Here is a 20,246-nt window from a genome sequence, read left to right as displayed (position 1 = left end):
CTTCAAGGATGAGGCCCAAAAGCCCCCAAGGCTCACCAGTCTCTAGAGAGGGCAGCCTTGAAGAGAAGGGTCCGACCCAGAGGCTGCTTCGAGGAAGGCAGGTATCCTGCCAGGTTGTGAAAGCAGGCTATAGAGGTCCCAAGAACCTGGATGAGGCCCAAAAGCCTCCAAGGCTCTGGTCTCTAGGTCTCAAGAACTTCAAGGATGAGACCCAAAAGGCTGTGAAAGGGCCTGCAAGGTCCCAAGAATCACCAGTCTCTCCAGAGGGCAGCCTTGAAGGGAAGGGTCCAACCCAGAGGGTGTTTCCTCGGAGGAAGGTAGGTATCTTGCCAGGCTGGGGAAGTGGACTTGGAGATGGTCCAAGAACTTCAAGGATGAGACCCAAAGGCTCGCCAGTCTCTTGAAGGCAGCCTTGAAGGGAAAGGTCCGACCCAAAGGCTGCTTCCTCAGAGGAAGGCAGGTAACCTGCCAGGCTGGGGAATTGATCCTGGAGAGGGCCCAAGAATTTCAAGGATGAGAACCAAAAGCCCCCAAGACTCACCAGTCTCTAGAGGGCAGCCTTGAAGGGAATGGTCCGACCCAGAGGCTGCTTCCTCAGAGGAAGGCAGGTATCCTGCCAGGCTGGGGAAGCAGTCCTGGAGAGGGCTGAAGCACCTCAAGGATGGGGCCCAAAAGCCCCCAAGGCTCACCAGTCTCTAGAGGGCAGCCTTGAAGGGAAGGTTCTGACCCAGAGGCTGCTTCCTCCTGCCAGGCTGTGAGAGGAAGAACAGGATGAGGCATCCCCAAGGCCAGGTTGGGGGAATGGTTCCTTGGGGAAGGCAGGTATCCTACCAGGCTGGGGCCCTGGAGGGGCTGACCTCAAGGATGCCCAAAGGCTCCTTAGGGAGGCCAGTTCTTTGAGGGCACCCTTGAAGGGGAGTTTCCTCCTTCAGAAGAGGAAGGGAGGATTCCTTAGATCTGATAAAAAAAATCATTGCAGCTTGATTTCCCATTTATAGAATGCTCTTTGCTACTTTATTTCTGTTTTCCAGATAATTAAATATTTTTTTAATTTTTGTATTGTACTCTACATCACTTAGTTTGTATCATAATTCCCTCATGCCAAGATTTCATTCAGGGGAAAGTGTGTTTCGGATTATTGCCATTAGTCTCTGTGTAGCACTTTGCGCTGGTTCAGTGCCCCAACTTTGGGAACTTGAGAAATCGTTTCTTCTCTGAGTTCATTGATGAAGAGGGTAATTATCGTTCTTCCTGAGATCCCAGAGAGGATATTTTGAAGTTCGTGGAGGAAGCTGGTTTTCTTGAAAATTTATAACGTATCGTTAATTTAATTTTACCATTTTATCAATTTCTTGGAAATTTTATGTTTTTATTCCCTTGAGGCCACATTATTTATTTATTATTTATTATTTATTAATGGCGATGATGACCATAGGTATTGCAACGTTGATTTGTATGAGGCCAATGAAACACCCGAAGAGAAGTCCTTGAGACAAAGGACCCAGTTCATGACTGGCAGCCGCTTTTAAACAGGGAGTCCTTCAACTGCCCTGCCCTTGCTTCTCGCTACTAATATAAATATAAATCAATCATTGCGAGAATTTTAGGGGTTTATTGATTATAAAATATAGGTGATAAGCAAATCTGGATGATTCACAAAGTGCAAATAGGGCATGTAAAATGCTGAAGAAAGGATCTGTGCCAGGATGTGACAAAATTATAAGATTTTCTGATTCTGTAGTGACAGTGCAACAAAGTGATGGACCTGGGTATGAGTGAGGTATGCCTAGGCAAGGGAAAAGTTCCAGATGGGATGAGCATTTTAGCTGTTTTTTTTTTTTTTTCTTTATAATAGGAATGGCAGTAGAGTTAATTAAGAATTATGGGAGTATAATATCACTTATCATAAGGGCTCTGTGTTTTATTTATTAATTCAAGAGATAACGTCAAAAAATTTTTATTGATAACCCTTATACAATGGAACCTGATTGACTCGATAAACCTAATGTTTTCTGCTTTTGTTTTCTTACAGACTTACAACTTGGATGCACAGATTGGGGACTCTTCTGCCTGTGCCACAGCACTTATGTGTGGCGTTAAAGCAAACGTAAACACAGTAGGACTTGATCATCGAGGCAAGTTCGAAGATTGCCTCTCAAGTTACACGGCTGGGGCCACTTCACTCATTGACTGGGCCCAGAAACATGGTAAGATGCGAAGGATTTTTTTAGTCTCCTGGAGTTATTATCTGTTCTTGAGCTCTTGTTGATTACCTGCACAAATTCGACACATATACTGTATAAATAACACATAAATAAGTTGATAAAGCCGATAATCTAAAAGTGAAAGGGTTAGGATAAGTGAACAGAGTGACCGAGTATTTTGAGGTGGTCTGATTGAGGAAGATGGAACAGTGGCTTTTATAGAATGGAAAGGATGAATTAACTGGCAATATAGGATAGTTACAAGACAGTTGATTCATATTGCGTCCTAGATTGAAAAAACTACCGTGGCGGAAATGGCGTGGAAATGGGAAAGAGGTAGAAGGAAGGACTGTTTTCAGGTCTTGTGGCCTAAGATGTGTGGGTGACAAGATTGAGCTGGATTGAGTAACTTGGAAAGAATTGGCTAAGATTTTAAAGAATCTGTGTCTCTGCTGTTTTTACTAATTTCTTCTTCATGAGGAATTGAAATCGGTAACAAGTGATTTAAACTGACTTTGTGGGTTTTGTTTTCAGAAATATCAATTCTATAATGGATTTTTCTCCTTTCTAAGATGTTACAGTACTTCATTAACCCCTGTGGTTCGAAAAGCAAAACAAACTTAGCTGCATATCGCGGGAGCTTATGATTAAGAAAGCTAAAACCCAACTTCTTTTTTTTTTCCTCCATAAGATTTCAGTTACAGTTTTCAGTATATACTGTATGTGCTGGAATGTTAGTTTGATCTGCATAGAAAGTTAGCCTAGCATCAAATGCCCGGAAATGGCTCTTACATTTAACGTTTTCTTTGGCTACTGATGCATCGTTTTCCCCTTTTTCTTTCCTTACGTTCATCCTTTTTTCTTTCCTTACGTTCATTTTGTGTATTTGTGTAGCTAAAAGCAAAAGGATAGTCTCTTCCTAACTTCACTCATTTTTGTTGATGCCTAACAGGAATGGAGATGTGATCCTATTGGTCCACATTTCTTTCGGTGGTAGCAAGGAAATATAATTCGATTCATAAACATCTCTTTAATCTTTTGGTTGGGGCATTTGAAGGAACAAGGCTGCTCATGAATCAGTTCAGATTCAGTATCTTTTTAATTAAGGAAACAAATAAGTAGGGCACGTGAAAATGTACTGTTTGCAACCCAGCCTGTGTTTGGGTACTAATAATAACTAAAGAAATGAATTGAGATAACGAGGAGGTGGGTCATGTATATACTGTGAACTAGATAATCTGTGACATCCATAGCTATCATTGCAACCGGAAAAGGAATTCTGTTATCCTCGTCCCTCCCTCCTAGAATTTAATGCCTCGTTCAAGTTTATTTTTATTTGGTTTGATACACAGTCTCTTGATATCTCTCCAGATTAGATTCCAAGATATCAAAATGTCATCTGCATTCCTCATCCAAGCTGTGTCCTCAGGCTAAACTGGGTTTATTATTACGGCTTCATAGGACAGCTAGGCTACACCAAGGCTGATCAAACTGCCCATGCTACTTCGGATTGCTGTACAGAAAAACCACCATTAAATGAAAAAGACATTATTCGACACTGTTAGTTACATTAGTTTCAGGGCTTTATCGAGACCAAGAGGGATAACTGCCAGAATATGGCGACTATTTGTTGGACAAAACTGATAATACGTCGTTGATAAGGTCTTCGTAATTAGCTCGTCCACGTCTTCACTCGATAATTTTATATTGCGAAGAGGGCTATTGACGTCGTTGGATTTTCTGCAGAGATCCTCAGAATGTTTTATTTGAGAGGGGAAAACACCCAAAATACAAGAAAGTAGACTTGATATCCATCTGAAGATTTTATACATGAAAGATATCGCTCTTTGAAATGGTAGGTCTAAGCGGAATATTTTCTCTGTTTTTGGAGGCCATGACGATACAAACGTTTTGCGTCAAGTGATTTGAGTTTTGCCAAAGCTACTATGTTCTTATTCTCTGAACAGTTTTCATAACATTACAATAAAAATTAATATGAACTTTTTCGAGACGATTAATTGTAAATATCAAATGAGTATGGAAATGGCTTCATATATATATATATATATATATATATATATATATATATATATATATATATATATATATATATATATATGATATATATGATACTTGTATGTATGTCCTTGTTCACACTGTGAGAGAGAGAAAGGGGGAGAGAGAGAGAGAGATGAATTAAGATCCTCGTTGTGACCAGCAGAGCTTGTTGCAAATGCAAAGCGTGGAGTGGCGCCGATGGATTTTCGCAGACCTCCTGCCTGGAGTGATGGGCTGACAACCGGTACAGTATGCATTTAAAGCACTCTGGTCGAGTGGAAAGCGTGTGCGGATTAATGAATTCACTTTTAAGTCTTTGCTCTCCCCGTGAGTATATTGACGAAAGTGATACAAATGACCGTCGCTCCTCCCCTCTTTGAGAGTTTTCGACAGTCTTAAGAAGAGAGAGGCTCTGCGTATCCTTGGCATGAAGGAATTCGGCTCAGGATGAAATTGAACATTTGTTTTGTGGTAATGGGTCAGCTAATTTCTCTTGACCTGCTAAAATAAGGAGGGTGATTAGCCCCATTCCAGAGTTCTCTGGATGGAAAAAGAGCCCGTGCTAGCGTAAGGCCAGCTTGATCATCAGCAACTGCTTAGGTATAATGTTAAGGACAGCTGCGTATCAGGTATGAAGCACTGACATACTGGGAGAATGTTTACGTTTGATTAACAATTTTCAAAGCTTAATATTCTCATTCTTATTCTTATGCTCCTTCTCGTCTCTGCTGGGAAATGTACGTACATTTATGAAACCTGCAACAGAAATGGTATTCTTTAATATCACAATACCGCTGAATGCACGTAGAAAAAAAAGTAAAGTTTTCAAACAGAATAAAATCAAACATATCATCCAGTACAGTAATAATAAGCATTTATTTCCAAGGGAAAAATATCACTGTTCAAACTCCAATCTCGATCAGATCTAATGTCTCATTGCAAATTTACAATATTTTAAAAAAGTCCTTGTTATCAAAATACAATAAAGACAATCATTTTCTGTCAGCTCATGCAGATTTACTATCAGTAACAAACCATTACCAAAGCGAACGAAGTTAAACAAAATGTCTTGTACTGATTTGCCAAGTAAAAATATGAAACACCTGTCACTTCTGCCATCAGTTTCGTATACAGCGAATAAGCTGAGCAGCTAGAAGGATCAATTTTCTTACAATACTGTCATTATACTCATTATATCAATTATTGCAGGTTATTCACCCTAATCTCATGCCACATTATCTTAATTATAAACCAGAGCCACAGTAAACCAACTGTCACACAAATACAAAATATTGAAACGGACGTAAACCAATTTTCCACATTTCATTTCGATCGTTTAAATACTGACTCAAATTACTGCTGCTCATTTGTCAATATTTACCTCCAAATGATGAGATCCCAAACACAGCGTCTGAAGCTCCTTCCCTCTAAATGACCCAGCTGTAAATACAGAGATGCCAATGTTATCACTTTGGCTCTCCCGGCTATCCATCAAAATCTTTCAAACCCGAAACGAGCACGGACCCACAAGACCCAATCAAGACCCAATCAAGACCCACAAAGATAACGAAATGAAAGAACTGCATCTCCACAGATTCCAAAGATTAAGAAGAAAGATATCTTTGTCAAAACAAACAGCCACTTCGAAAGTGTAGTCTTAAATTTGGACATCGGCTGAATGTTGGTAATACGACTAATAACAGTGGCTGTCTAAATGCCAACATTACAGCTGGTAACATCAGCGGTCTCATGTCAGCATTGCAACTAATAACAAGGGTTGTCTCAATGTCACCATTGCAACTAATAACAAGGGCTGTCTAAATATCACCATTACAACTAATAACAAGGGCTGTCTAAATATCACCATTACAACTAATTACAAGGGCTATCTAAATGTCACTATTAAAACTAATGACAAGGGCTGTCTCAAAGTCACCATTACAACTAATAACAAGGACTGTCTCAGTGTCACCATTACAACTAATAACAAGGACTGTCTCAGTGTCACCATTACAACTAATTTAAAGGGCCGTTTCAGTGTCACCATTACAACTAATAACAAGGGCTGTTGTATCAGTGTCACCATTACTACTAATAAGAAGGGCTGTCTGAATGTTACCATTACAACTAATAACAAGAACTGTCTCAGTGTCACCATTACAACTAATAACAAGGGCTATCTAAATGCCACCATTGCAACTAAATAACAAGTACTGTTTCAATGTCACCATTACAACTAATAACAAGGGCTATATAAATGTCACCATTACAACTAATAACACGGACTGTCTCAGTGTCACCATTACAACAAATAACAAGGGCCATTTAAATGTCACCATTACAACTAAATAACAAGGGCTGTCTCAGTGTCACCATTATTACAACTAATAACAAGGGCTTTCTAAATGCCACCATTACAACTAATAACAAGGGCTGTCTCAGTGTCACTATTACAACTAATAAGATGGGCTGTCTAACTGTCACCATTACAACTAATAAATAACAAGAACTGTCTAAATGTCACCATTACGACTAATTACAAGGACTGTCTAATTGTCAGCATTGCGACTAATAACAAGGACTGTCTAAATGTCAGCAGTACAAATTATAAAGCCAGCTATCTAAATTTCATATTTACAGCGGATAACAATGACTCTAAAAGTCAGCATTACAATTAATAACAACAGCAATTGCAGCCACAATACGGGAAACCGAAGATAAGCTCAGTACTGAGTGTCACAAGAGTTAGGAGTTGCAAAGAAACACCCAAATGTTTTGCTGCAGGAGAATTGTTCGCAACAGATCAATATATCGTGCATTTATGATTATTAAGATTCTGTGTGGAGGAGAGAGGTTCTTCTCCTGCTTGCGTGAAGTTTGAAGTTGTGGTGTGTTATAAGCAGTATGAGTGTCGTGTTTTGCAAGTTTTATATCAATCATTGTGGAATCTGAGCAGTTGTTTTTATTTTTATCGTCAGGTGTAGAGGTTGGGTACGTTTTTATTTAAATACGGTATTTATTTGCACACAAAGACTGCAACTGCAGAATTAGCTTCGCAGCTCTTTAGCGACAAATTTATTGCCTTGCAGACTCCCTTTTTTATGCTAATAGATTTTACTTTTCTTTTCAAATTGTTTCCTTGTGCTACACGAGTTTAGGAATAAAGTTCCTGTTTTTTTTGTGAAGTCGCGAGACATATGTAGGTGTGAACATGCTTTACATGGCGTGATCTGGGGCACGTCAACCGGACGCATTATTTGCTAGCAGACAGACCTCTGCGCTTTTCTGTTTATTTCTCAGTCTAGATTAAAATCAATAGTTGTCCTGTTTTTTTTTTTCCTTATTTTGATCTTCAGTCTATTTTCACATGTGTACTACATTTATGATAAAGCTGACTCCCCATGGCAGCTGATTCTCTGGGTGAACCCATCTCCAGTGTTTCTTCATCACGGCACACCCGCTATGCATCTCATAGTCTACCTTACTCGTCGCCACTCAAGAGCCACACACTCTACGTTATGCTGCAGAACAAGATAATAGTAGCCTCGTGGAATCTGGAATAAGAGACTTTGCCTTCAACTTATTTCCATTGAAGAGATCCCTGATATAAAAATCCATTTCTTCTGGGAAGAATGATGCTAAATGACAGATCTTAAATATATAAGAAGAAAGCAGAGGACATAAAAAAAAAGGTACCAAACACCGAAAGAAAATGATACCGTATATCATGCTGCCTACAAATCTCTTAGGTGCCTGGTTTGAAATGACGCAGCAGTAATAAAAACATTTTTGTAATTTAATTGCCAGTTGTAATATCTATCTGTCAGTCGTGTAGATTTAGTACTGCCACATAAAACTTTTAATATCTACGGTACATGTTGAGACCCCCATGGACCAAAAGATCCATGTAGCAGAGGTTAGTGCCGTCAATGCAAACCCCGTCATTTGATGCACTGTAATGCACTGTAGGCATTATTTAAGTGTCTGCAGCGTCCCTTCGGCCCCTAGCTGCAACCTCTTTCATTCCTTTTACTGTACATCCGTTCATATTCTCTTTCTGCCACCTGACTTTCCACCCTCTTTAACAACTGTTTCATATTGCAGCTGCGAGGTTTTCCTCCTGTTAGACCTTTCAAACCTTCTTACTGTCAAGTTCCGTTTCAGCTCTGAATGACCTCATACGCCCCAGTGCTTGGCCTTTGGCCTAAATTCTATATTCCATTATATTCTATTATATGGCCAAAAGTTAATACTGTCCATGAAAAGTAGTTCTCTCAGTTAAGTACCATTTTTCATTCTGTCTGTTCCACAAAAGAGCAATTTACTACGAAATCGTGTTTCTTGTCGGTTGCATAAATTGTACTGCGAGGTTAATATGCAGTTTGTAGAACTAGAAATTTTGCAGAATTCTTATAACTCGGTTCGAAGTTTTCTGACAACCGTAAAAAATGATTCTTAATTAATTACCTGTTTATATATCTATCATACACAAAAGCTGTGAATGAGAATTGTGTAATATGAATTTTCGTCAATATTTCTACTGATAAGCACACGGATTTTTTGGTCTTAAGGCACTGTTCTACTAACTATTCAAAACTAACTGTTGTGCAAAGTCAGAGTTCTTGAAACATGAAGGACAAAGGAACTGAAGAATCGTAGATGAAAGCTGAAAACCTATAAAATATAATTTTGGAAGGTAATAATCAAGCTTGGGAGACAACCAACCTGAAAGACAGCTTGCGTGAGCGTATAGGGGAGTGGGCGGGAACTCTCAGGTGGAGCGTACTACCTTACAAAATACAATTTTCAAATATAACTTTCTCCGCGTGGTACTTTGAAATGGACTTCCTTGATAATATCAGGAAATATCTTATTATGCTTAAACTACTTTAGCAGAGATAGTACACAGAAAATTAGAACCCATTAGGGCTCCTGTGAGAGTGTTTTTCTTCGGCATACGAGGCATCATTCAAATTCTCCTCATGCGGTTGTTTCTCTAGACCGGGGCTTGTAGTTGCACAAACATCATTAAGCCATTTCCATTAAGAATACTTTTTTTTTTATTTTGGATTCTCCGGGTTCTGAGAACTATGTCAACAGAATTATGAGCCAGGTGGAAGCTCTCTGTAAGCAGCTAAAGGTTGAAAAGGTGGTTACAAATAATACAATTCTAAGTTCTTGAGACAGATGCCTAATGCTGAGGATGTGACTTTGGTATCTAAATATTTCATTCTTTGGCGAAGCCTTACTTTGTAGTTTCGTTCTCGATCATTATAGAAATTCAATGATTTAGAATATTTGTTATAAACAAAACGAGGCAAAAACGTGAGTCAGCAAAGGGCATTTATATTTCTCAGCAGTAATTCAGAACTGAAACAAACAAGGTGGCCTTTGGAAAGTAGCTCAGCAATAATTCAGAATGCTCTGAAACAAACAAGGTGGCCTTTGAAAAGCAGAGGCCATCGCTGCCTCCACATTTAAGACCAAAATGCGAATGAATGTAGCGACCGGGGACCACTTTGTAGAGGCAGGTTTTCGCGAGTTCTTCGCATAGACAACATCCACACATACATCCGAACTTATTTATGTCTGTGCGGCGCGCGTGTTTTGTCTCTTGGTATTCATATGTTGGGCTGGGGGCCAAGATCTTAGGTGCATCAAGCCAAGCTAGTGCAAGTACTTTTTCTTCTTCTTCTTCTTTTTTTCCAAGGGAAAAGACGACGACGACATACTTCGATGTTCTGCTTCAGAATTTATGTTTGGAAGAGTGCAGACACCTCCAATGAGCTGCGAATACTTTCCTTATCTAAAAAAAAATCGTGTTTGAAGGTACTCGTTTTCAGCGACTACTTGTAAACATATATTTTTTATTTGTGTATTTATTCATTTTTATTTTTTTTATTTTTATTTATTTATTTATCATTTAGTTTTTATTAGTTACTGATTGATTTATTTATATTTATTATCTTTATTAATTTATTTTTATATATTTTCATTTACGTATTTATTTTATTTCTTTATTTAGTTATTTGTTGATTGGTTGATTGATTGATTGATTGATTTATTTATTTATTTATTTATATATCTTTCTTTCTTAATTATACTTACAATATAATAAAACTGACATTCAGAACTACAAATCTCTTATGATTCATTATTCAACTTTCACTGTCCGGAGACTTCCTCTCGGAACGGCCTTTTAAACACAGGATGATTTATTACGGTTGGTTCAAGACCATCAAGAAATGGCCGAGTACCAGATCCTAAATGAACCAGAATATCAGCGAAAGGTGCATCATACTGTGCTAAATTATTTTTATAAATATTGATGTACCTGCTATAGTGAATTATCTTCTTAAGTTAATAAAAAAACCGTTGTCATCAATTACCTTGTGTCATTTGAGGATAAATTGTTAATTTCATCATACTGTATATGTATATATATATTATATGTATATATAATATATATATATATGTATATATATATATATATGTATATAAATGTATATACTGTATATATATATACATGACTTTTTATCACATCACCATGATTCATATACAATCAGTAAGCTACAAACGTCCTTTAATTCAATTCTCTCTACCTCCGGAAATAATATATTTTCATATATGTTACCAAAGGGAATTTTTAGTTGATAATAAGAACTCCATGATCAACTAAAAATCTTGTCCTTCGCTGGTTCATATATGAAAATATATTATTTCAACTAAAAATTCCAATTGGGATTAAATAAGTTTGTAATATATTATTTCCGATATAGAGCGACACATATTACACACATATATATATATATATATATATATATATATATATATATATATATATATATATATATATATGTATGTATGTATGTGTGTGTGTGTGTATAACTGAATCACGAAAATGTGGAACGTGATGAATATATAAATAAAGACAAAATCCACGAAGGAAAGAGAAACAATGGGGATTGCTTCAAGGTCTTTCGACTTACACTAGTCCTTTACTTAGCAGACTAGTAAAGGGCTAGTGCCTTGCAGCACTCCATTGTTTCTCTTTCCTTCGTGGATTTTGTTTTTATTAATGTATATATATATATATATATATATATATATATATATATATATATATATATATATGTATTTATATATATATATATATATATATATATATATATATATATATATATATATATATATATATACTATATATATATATATACTGTATATATATAATATAATATATATTATATATATGTGTGTGTTTTTGCGTGTGTAAGTGTAATGACCACAATGACTTCTTTAACTTCTTGCTTTCTTCACATCGTTTGGACACACTCGTCACTACAAACATTGAATCCAGAGTGAGAATGAACTAGGCAGTTCAAATAATCTGACCCTTTATGTCCTTAAATGATTTATTCTGTTAAGTACTGGGGTTGAACAGTATGAATATATGGTAACAAGTCATTTTTATAAGGAAACAGAGCCTGTTTGCAAAGAAACTTGATATTCCTATGAAAAGAATAACTTCTCACAGAGGCTTGGAAAAAAAAAAATGGGTTGAAGTAAATTTCACCACAATGATTAAAACCTGGGGTATCTGTGCATTACCTGAATACTAAAACGAACTTGGAATTAATCATAAAAATTAAAATATAAAATGAAAGTTCTTAATGAGATCAGACTTGTTTCATTAACATTAAATTTAAATAATCTATTCTCACTGTATTTTAAAGGCCTATATCAAACACTTTTGGTCAAGTACCTGCCATAGTTGAAATTATTTTGATAACTCGTTTAGCACATTTTTATACATCCTTTTAAATGAAGGAATGAAATTGTTTTGTATCGCTATCAACCTTCAGTTCCACGCCAGGTCTCGTTAGTAAGAAATTGAAACAAACGAAAATCGAGGGAGGGGACAATTGTTTCCAACACATGTAACGACAGATAATCGTCGCTGGTTGCTGTAAGCAGAATTCTTATTTGCTGTTATTATTCTTATTTGCTGTTAAATTGCAGTTTCCGTTTCTGATATATAATTTGCAGGCATCATCAGCATTAATACAGATACTCAAGTTCATTTCATTGATATTTAAGAAACTCTAGTTGTTTCTCACTATGACCGATATCCGACACTTTCTCGAAAAATAAACAAAATGAGAGGGAGAGTCTAACGAAAATCTTACAAAAGAATAAAAACGATAAAATATCTGTCGGCTTCTTCATTCGGTAGATCATAGAAAAAAAAGAATCTGAATAACGCGAACAACAGTGATAGAAAAGTTAGGAAGTTTTAAAACAATGGTCAGGAGAATCCGTATTCATCGCGTGACGTATTTTCAAAAAGCGTCCCCGCTCTCGCTTCGCAGATGAGAACAGAGGAAAGGGATGAAACGAGGATATGAAAGAGTATCAACAGAAATCCATGAAATCGAAAGGTTAAAAGAACACGCAAGAGAAACATCACTAGAAAAGATATCAGAAACCGATGACTTGTATCTGGACTGAAGTTGGATCAGAAACGTTGCAGAGATGATGGTGATGATGATGATGATGAGGAGAAGGAGGAGGAAGAAGAGGAAGAGGAGGAGAATGGTAGTTGTTGTTGTTGATGATGATGATGATGATGATGATGGCCCTGTATGGGGGTAGTGCCGTCAGTGTACCTCACGCGGTGCACTGTAGGCATAACTTAAGGTTCTTTGCAGCGTCCCTTCGGCCCCAAAGCTGCAACCGTTTTCATTCCTTTCAGTAAATCTCCATTCATATTCTCTTTCTTCCATCTTACTTTCCACCCTCTCTAACATTTGTTTTATCATTTTTTCCACCGCTGAACGACCTCATAGGTCCCAGTTCTTGGCCTTTGGCCTAAATTTTATATTCCAGTTCCGGTTCCAGTAATGTTGGTGATGACAAAACGATATTGATTAAAGTTAAGCCATTGTTAACGAATACCAGAAGCTGTAATGGAGGCTACCAAACCCTTTATTTTGATAAAATACCATTTTGACTCGTGTATCTATGAAGTAATTTTACAAAGTTTAATTTTTCTCAGATTTGAATATCAAAATTCTCTCTCTCTCTCTCTCTCTCTCTCTCTCTCTCTCTCTCTCTCTCTCTCTCTCTCTCTCTCTCTCTCTCTCTCTCTCTCCTCATAAAAATGAATTATACCATTAAGAATCGTGTTCTTGTAATAGTCAGAAAGTGGCAATATTCGAAGTGTAATATATAGCAAAAATTAACTATTTCTTTGCTCGAAAATTTTGGAGGTGTTTTTGAGAGAAAAAGGAATCTCAAGTCATCTATTAAGGCAGTTGGATATACTGGACGAAAGCAGGAAACGAACCTTTAAATGAACTCCCCCGTAGAGGGGGGGGGTGCAGTGCCTTCAGTGCACCTCACGCGGTGCGCTGTAGGTTTTACTTTGCAGCGTCCCCTCGGCCCCTAGCTGTAACCCCTTTCATTCTGTTTACTGTACCTCCGTTCATATTTTCTTTCTTGTATCTTTCTCTCCACCTCTCCTATCAATTGTTTCATAGTGCAACTGAAATGTTTTCTTCCTGTTATACCCTTCAAACTTTCTGCTCTCAGTTTCCCGTTCAGCGCTGAATGACCTCGTAGGTCCCAGCGTATGGCCTTTGGCCTAATTATATATATTCCATTACGTTCCATTAAATGATCTTGATAAGACTAACTTAAGGCCTCCAAATTATTGAAGATCTTTGTGACTTCAGGCATTTCGCTTTGGAACGAGACAGATTTCATAAGTGTTGGACTAATTTATAGCTTTTAATGCATAATTTCAGCGTAAAACCAGTGTCCCTGAATTAACATAGCATGCTGTCACTTGGTTCCATATTTTTCCGTAGTGTCACAGTCGCTTAATAGTGCCTTACGGTAGTCAAGGGGAAGTGACATCAATGAAATATTTGTTTCGTTGGACAGAAATAATCTGTTAACCCATAATAAATGCTTTCAGAGGTAGTTCTATTTAACGTGCCTCAAAGCAGTACATTCGAATGTAAAATTAAAATTTAGCAAAGAAATTACAGAGCGTAACTAGTTGAACTTAGGTAGGATTTCTCTGGATGCAGGGGAACGCGCTAAGGAAATATCTTTTGAAAAGACAATATAAAGGTGAAAAGGAATAGCACCATTCAAGAACAGATAACAACGAATAGCACCATTCAAGAACAGATAAAAGAGAAAAGGAGCATTCAAGAATAGATAAAAAGGAAAAGCAGCAGTCAAGAATAGAGGTGTGACACTTCTGTGGGAGGACCTCTACCCTGACAGATGGTACACTTTGCCTGCCCAGGGGGCCTGTTGGCAGACGGCTTCCCTTGACACCGAGTTATGGCGCCATGGCATGTGCGTGTAAATTTCCTGAGGTCTACGCAGAAATATCTACAGGCACATGTTTTCACTATCACTACGTAACCCACAAGGCCGCTAACTTCTTTGGGCAGGCTGTCACTTTCGCAGAACAAGGCCAGAAGGTGAAAGATTCGCAAGAAAATAGATTTGCCATGGTTGCTGCCGAAAAATATTAGTCAATGAGGTCCATTTTTAGCCGTGAACACCCTTAAAGAAGGCCGGAGATACTTGGAATGAGTGCATGAAATAATCGTGTTCTTTTTTTTTGGCTCCTTGACCGTACAATCAACACGAGAATGATAAGGTGACGATCTTTTCGTTAAGGAAAGCTACCTTGGTTTTTAATGATTTTATGCCCGTTTGGGAAATACATTTGTAGCCTTAGAGCCGCAGTCTTTAATGTGAGATGACGTATTAAAAATTCAACGAGAAGGTTAAGATGTAATCGAGGAAAATTATACCTCGGTTGGTCGAGAAAGTAAAATAGCGGCCGTTGGAACCACTACCTGTATGGAAAAAAGCCGTAGGTCAAAATGTGCATACACTATATATATATAATATATATATGTATATATATAAAATTCATTTAAACTCGAGAATTTTACACCTTAACTTTCTCGTTAAATTTGTATGTTGTCTAACATTCAAGACTAACTCCATGACTACATATGTATTTCCTAAACGGGTGTACGATCGGGAAAATTGGGTTTTTTTGTACAGCGTCAAGACGCAAAGTAACGCATCACCAATAGGGGTCCAGGGTCCGAATACTGGCAAACGCTGAACAATATAGTCAAATTTCAGTAAAACTAATTGTGCTTGTGTTCGCCTAAGCGGCTATAGTTACGCACCTGCTAATTAGGCGACTGCGGAACTGGCATCCCAAATTGGTGCTGAGACTCGCCTTCTGAAGTCAGCACCACAACGATACGTCAACACGACAGGAAAACATTTCATAAATACACGTTGCAAGCTTATCGCATGCGTATCACAGACAGGTTGAAAACAAGTCAACGACCTTAAGTTGAGGACGAAACTTTGGCAAATGTTGGATAATCGTTTGAAGCACAGGTTGTATTCAGCCTGTCTGTGCTGTGCTTGCGATAAGTTGTAGTGCGGTTGAGGCTGCGTAAATGAAATCTATTTACATATATGTCTATGTTGCTTGTCACTGTATGGCGCATTGTGTAAATGGAGCCTTAATTTTGTGATCTTTTATGACAATATATAGCAGAATGTATTTAGGAATGATGTTTTCTGCCGAACGCGTTGTATCCTAATAAAATGATTGTTTTCTGTAGAATGATAATAATTACTTATGAATTATTTCCGTCTCGTGAACAGTATTTTTCTTATTTTTCTGATAAATGTCAGCATAACTTTAAGAACCTCCGTCTTACTAAGTTTTTCTAGATGTCCAATCATGAATTGACTCAAGATGCTGCTTCTGCTGCATAGTTTCGGGCTGGCATAGCTTTCTGAAGTCAATTTTCCTTAATTTCTCTTCACTTCACGAGATTTTCAGGCGCACTATCTAACTTATTCATTCTTTTACCCTGCTTTATTTTCTCATTCTGTTTGACGAGCACAAGTCTAAAACGAATAAAGTTATATATAATTTCTAGAAAAATTCCTTTGGTAGAAATGTTTCCTCTTCTCTTTTCTTTAATGCGGAATGTGCGTGCGAAGCTGATTTCTAGAATTTCCAGCTGGTTTCTAGAATGAGTTTATAAAAAAAAAAATATTTCAATAAAAAAAATTGATTAATCCGTCAGTCAACTTTTTATTCACTTGTTTTCGGTAAAAGACAGTGCAACATTCACTTGTAGGCTTTGTGAAACTTACGTGCATAAAATTTAGCAGATAATAAAATCCTGAGGATCTGAGGAATCCTTAAAAAGAGGAATTTGATTTGCACGGTGAAACATAGTCAAGCAGGCGTTTTTTGATACTGAGTAATAGCTACAGATTTAATTACTTCTACTTATTTCACTTTAACAAAATCTGCATTTTTTTTTTTTTGTCGAAAGCAGAACTAATTTATATATACCATATTAGCTTTATATATGAAATAGTTTCTTTTTAATATTTCCTGTTGACGTTTTGGAGTTACCATTATTGACAATGAATTGAATTTTTATTAACAATGAATTGAATTTTTACTTTGATAGCCCGCCAAAATAAGTTTATGGTGAATGTTAGTTGACTTACCTTACAACAACGATAGTACGGTAACACTAGACAGTATCACTCTCTTCGTATTTTTCAGAATTTACTTTTTGATAAGAGCAAAAACAATAAAACAAAGTGTCTTAGTTTTGATTTGTTTCTTATGCAAGACGAAACTGGTGCTATCACTCTTCGTGTAACAAAAAAGGCCAGAGGGCTTTTTAATTCTTCTTTCCGTTAAAAAACGAGGTTACTGAAAAGATGAAGGTATGTCACCAGTTTTATACCAAAATACATCTGAAGTGAAGGAGCCTCCGTGGATGGCTAAGCTTTTATCTTAATGTCTTCGTGAATGCCAAGTCTCTCTCTCTCTCTCTCTCTCTCTCTCTCTCTCTCTCTCTCTCTCTCTCTCTCTCTCTCTCTCTCTCTCTCTCTCATAATGTAGCCTAAAAGTTGTTGGTTTGATGCAATATCGTTTTTGCTCTTAATCTCATTATTTCTTTAGGGAAAGGAAGTTTTGCTTTGATACCTTCTTAATGAGACAGTTTCTTCCGATATTAAATAATACTGTCACGACATTTCCCGACTCACAAAGCTAATGAGGTCAAACAATTGACTGAAGAGATTTGATGAGAAAGAGAAATAAATCCCGTTTGTGTTGTAGATTCCGTTGCGTGTAGATGGAGTCTCCAGGTGTTATCGATTTGACGTTTGGTTCATGAGGAGGGTGAAACTCTTTTTAACCTAATAAATAACGAATTTGGTTTGATGGATCTTTAATAGCAGAATCATTAACGGAACAGGAGAACCTCTTCACCTTTGACAGAACTTCTCATCTCGTTTGTCGGTTATTTTCTAATCAGCGCAGTCACATTCATGTTATAAAAGCGTTTCTTTGTTTAACATGGACTTTTGTCAGCATTGGCCTCAGGCACCTTTCATAAACAATGAGAAAAACTTAACATTTCCTTGGTACAATAGTAAAAGCGCTGATGGACAGTATTTACAGTTAGAGTCACTTTGGATACCTTGCAGATCATCCATACTTGTGTTCTCTCTCTCTCTCTCTCTCTCTCTCTCTCTCTCTCTCTCTCTCACACAGAGTGAAAGAGGAGTAATCTCTCCAGTGGACAAGTGATGTTCATAATTATGTTTTTATGACTTACGTATGTAATTCTGTCCATTCACACAGTCTGCGTATTTTTTTTTATTTGGGAACGGTTCGATTAGTAATTATTATGGTTAATTTTCACAATAGTCCAGTTGGTGAAGATTCTTGCGTTAGTGTGTTGGCTAGGTTAGGGTAACTGAAGTCTTCCTCTCATCAAGCCAAAGTCCTCAGGGAACAGCGTCAGTTCCTGGATCATACTCGCTGGGGAACCGGAAGCAAATTCCTGAGACGTATGCTAGTATTGCACCAGCCCTGTTTTTTTTTTTTTTTTTTTTTTTTTGGCAATGCCCCTAGGTTAGGTTAAGGTTACTGGATTAGGTTAGATTAGATTGTTGCCTTTGAAGTAATTTGGGTGTGGGAAACATAATGAGATTATTTTCAAGAAAATTCTATGATTAGTTTTTAAGATATGGCGTCCCGCTTTTTTCAGGGAAAGGTCTCGGTACTCGGTTACATCTCGGGAAAACGCAAACCGGACGACTACTTGTTTGGTGCCTTCCCACTGAGGAGGTAAAGGTGTAAAATGAATAAAAAAAAAAAAAACACACACACAGACACGCACTCCAAATTTACGAATAACCTTACGCTTTAAGGATGATTTAACGTACGTAAAGGCGATAAGGGGAGCTCTACTTAGGCCCTTGGCGTCCTTGAGGTGGCTTCCCAATTAAATTAATCCGGCACTTCTACTTTGTATGGAACAGTTTAAAAACCTTCTGTTCAACAGAAGGTTTTTGTGCTGTGGTAGAATGTGTCTTTTCCATGCTGTTTGTATGACATACATATGACACTTTTCTTTTGCTTGGAATGTTTAAAACTGCACTTGGACATGCACTTGCACAAGGGAAAGGAAACTTGTAGGGCTGTTGATCGTAGTCTTCTAAGACACTTCAACCACCTTTTATTCAGAAGTACCATTTAACATCATGCCAGAATAAGCTCCCAGCACCATACTGCTTGAAGCAGATGTGTCAGGAATAGGAGAGAAATTTTTAAAAAAGCAAAGTACCTGAGTACTGGTAGCAGAAGTGTTATCTAAGGAAGACAGCATCACTGAGTATTCCATCCTTTGCATTGTAGATCGTATAGTGCTCTTATGACCATTCATCGGGAGTGAAGTCACTCTGTGTTGCTGGACAAGCAATCCTTGCAGTACGAGTATGTTGTGTTGCATACTTAACAGATCACAAATGCATTTTGCTATTAAATTTACATCCAGTACTTCAACATTTAATTTGGTTTTTGACAGTCTTCTTGTGAAGCTGTAACATTTCATCATAAGGTCAAAATGGTTGACTCATAAACTTAGGCATTCCTTAATGGCAAGAGGGTCCTCTATTCCCTTAACTTTCAGCTTTCGCCTTCCGTGTGTTTCCCACTTTTTTGATGAATAAAAACTTCTGTACTGGTGCCTCGTAGGTGCGAAATTAGTGTTAGTAACTTGGTGTCCTTCCAGAAAACAACAAAGTGTTGCCCTTCCTGCGATAGTGCGGTGTATCATGTAGGGGGTTCTTCTTTCTCTGATCTTTCAAGACCTTCAGTGGTCCACTTGATGGTCAAGGTGGGGATGCAGTGTTCATGCAGTTCACCGTTTAGTGGCATGGTGTTGTAGTAAGTGCCCATGAATATTTGGTGACCTTTTCAAGGATGAACCTGCAACAGAGATAAGAAATCATAAACCTTATCACTGTCGCCTTGGTAGACCATGCAATCAGGCACATAACCATGTCAGTTTCATTTAAAATGTACATCATGGTTCTCTTTTAAGTTGCTTTTTGAGGTTGATAATCTCCCTTCGAATGCAAGCATTCCTGCATCCAAAATTATGCCTTTTTCAGTTACATGAACACCTTGATAAAATGTTTACATGTGGTCAGATACAACAGAACTGCAGTTAGTATATTTATGTTATCGTCTGGCACTGCGAGTTGATTGCCGACATGGATATACTTAGAAATTTATTGAGAAAGGATGATAAAAGATGCAGTATCACTACAAGACCAGGACGGAGGCAGAATGAGGCCTCTGTCTTGTTTCGGTAGGCACGCCGAGTTGTAGGGTCTGCCTACCCTTGTCTTGGGTTAAGATTGGCGTCTCATGTCGTCATATGGAATTTTCTTTGGTATAACGTGTTTGTGCAGTTTTTGTGAATATAATTGAAAATTCAAATTAGACATGTAGGAGCATCAAAAGTAGTTAAGAGAAGGATCCGAGATGAAGAATTGACACGCGACATGGGGGTGTAAGAATTAAGAGATTGACAAACA

The 20,246-nt window shown here is 37.6% G+C and overlaps 1 protein-coding gene across 2 annotated transcripts in view; it reads left to right on the top strand.

The window, feature by feature from the left end:
• LOC136846497 (alkaline phosphatase-like) overlaps positions 1 to 20,246 on the top strand; it is a 138,447-nt gene that overhangs the window by 99,736 nt on the left and 18,465 nt on the right. For both annotated transcript variants that reach the window (XM_067117342.1, XM_067117341.1), the window contains exon 3: positions 2,033 to 2,207. In XM_067117342.1, coding sequence (XP_066973443.1) covers positions 2,033 to 2,207 — 175 coding nt within the window. The remainder of the gene's footprint in view (positions 1 to 2,032; positions 2,208 to 20,246) is intronic.

This window comes from Macrobrachium rosenbergii, chromosome 15 (assembly GCF_040412425.1).
Source record: "Macrobrachium rosenbergii isolate ZJJX-2024 chromosome 15, ASM4041242v1, whole genome shotgun sequence".
NCBI classification, from domain to species: Eukaryota; Metazoa; Arthropoda; class Malacostraca; order Decapoda; family Palaemonidae; genus Macrobrachium; species Macrobrachium rosenbergii.
This window is presented reverse-complemented; position numbering and strand designations above follow the sequence as displayed.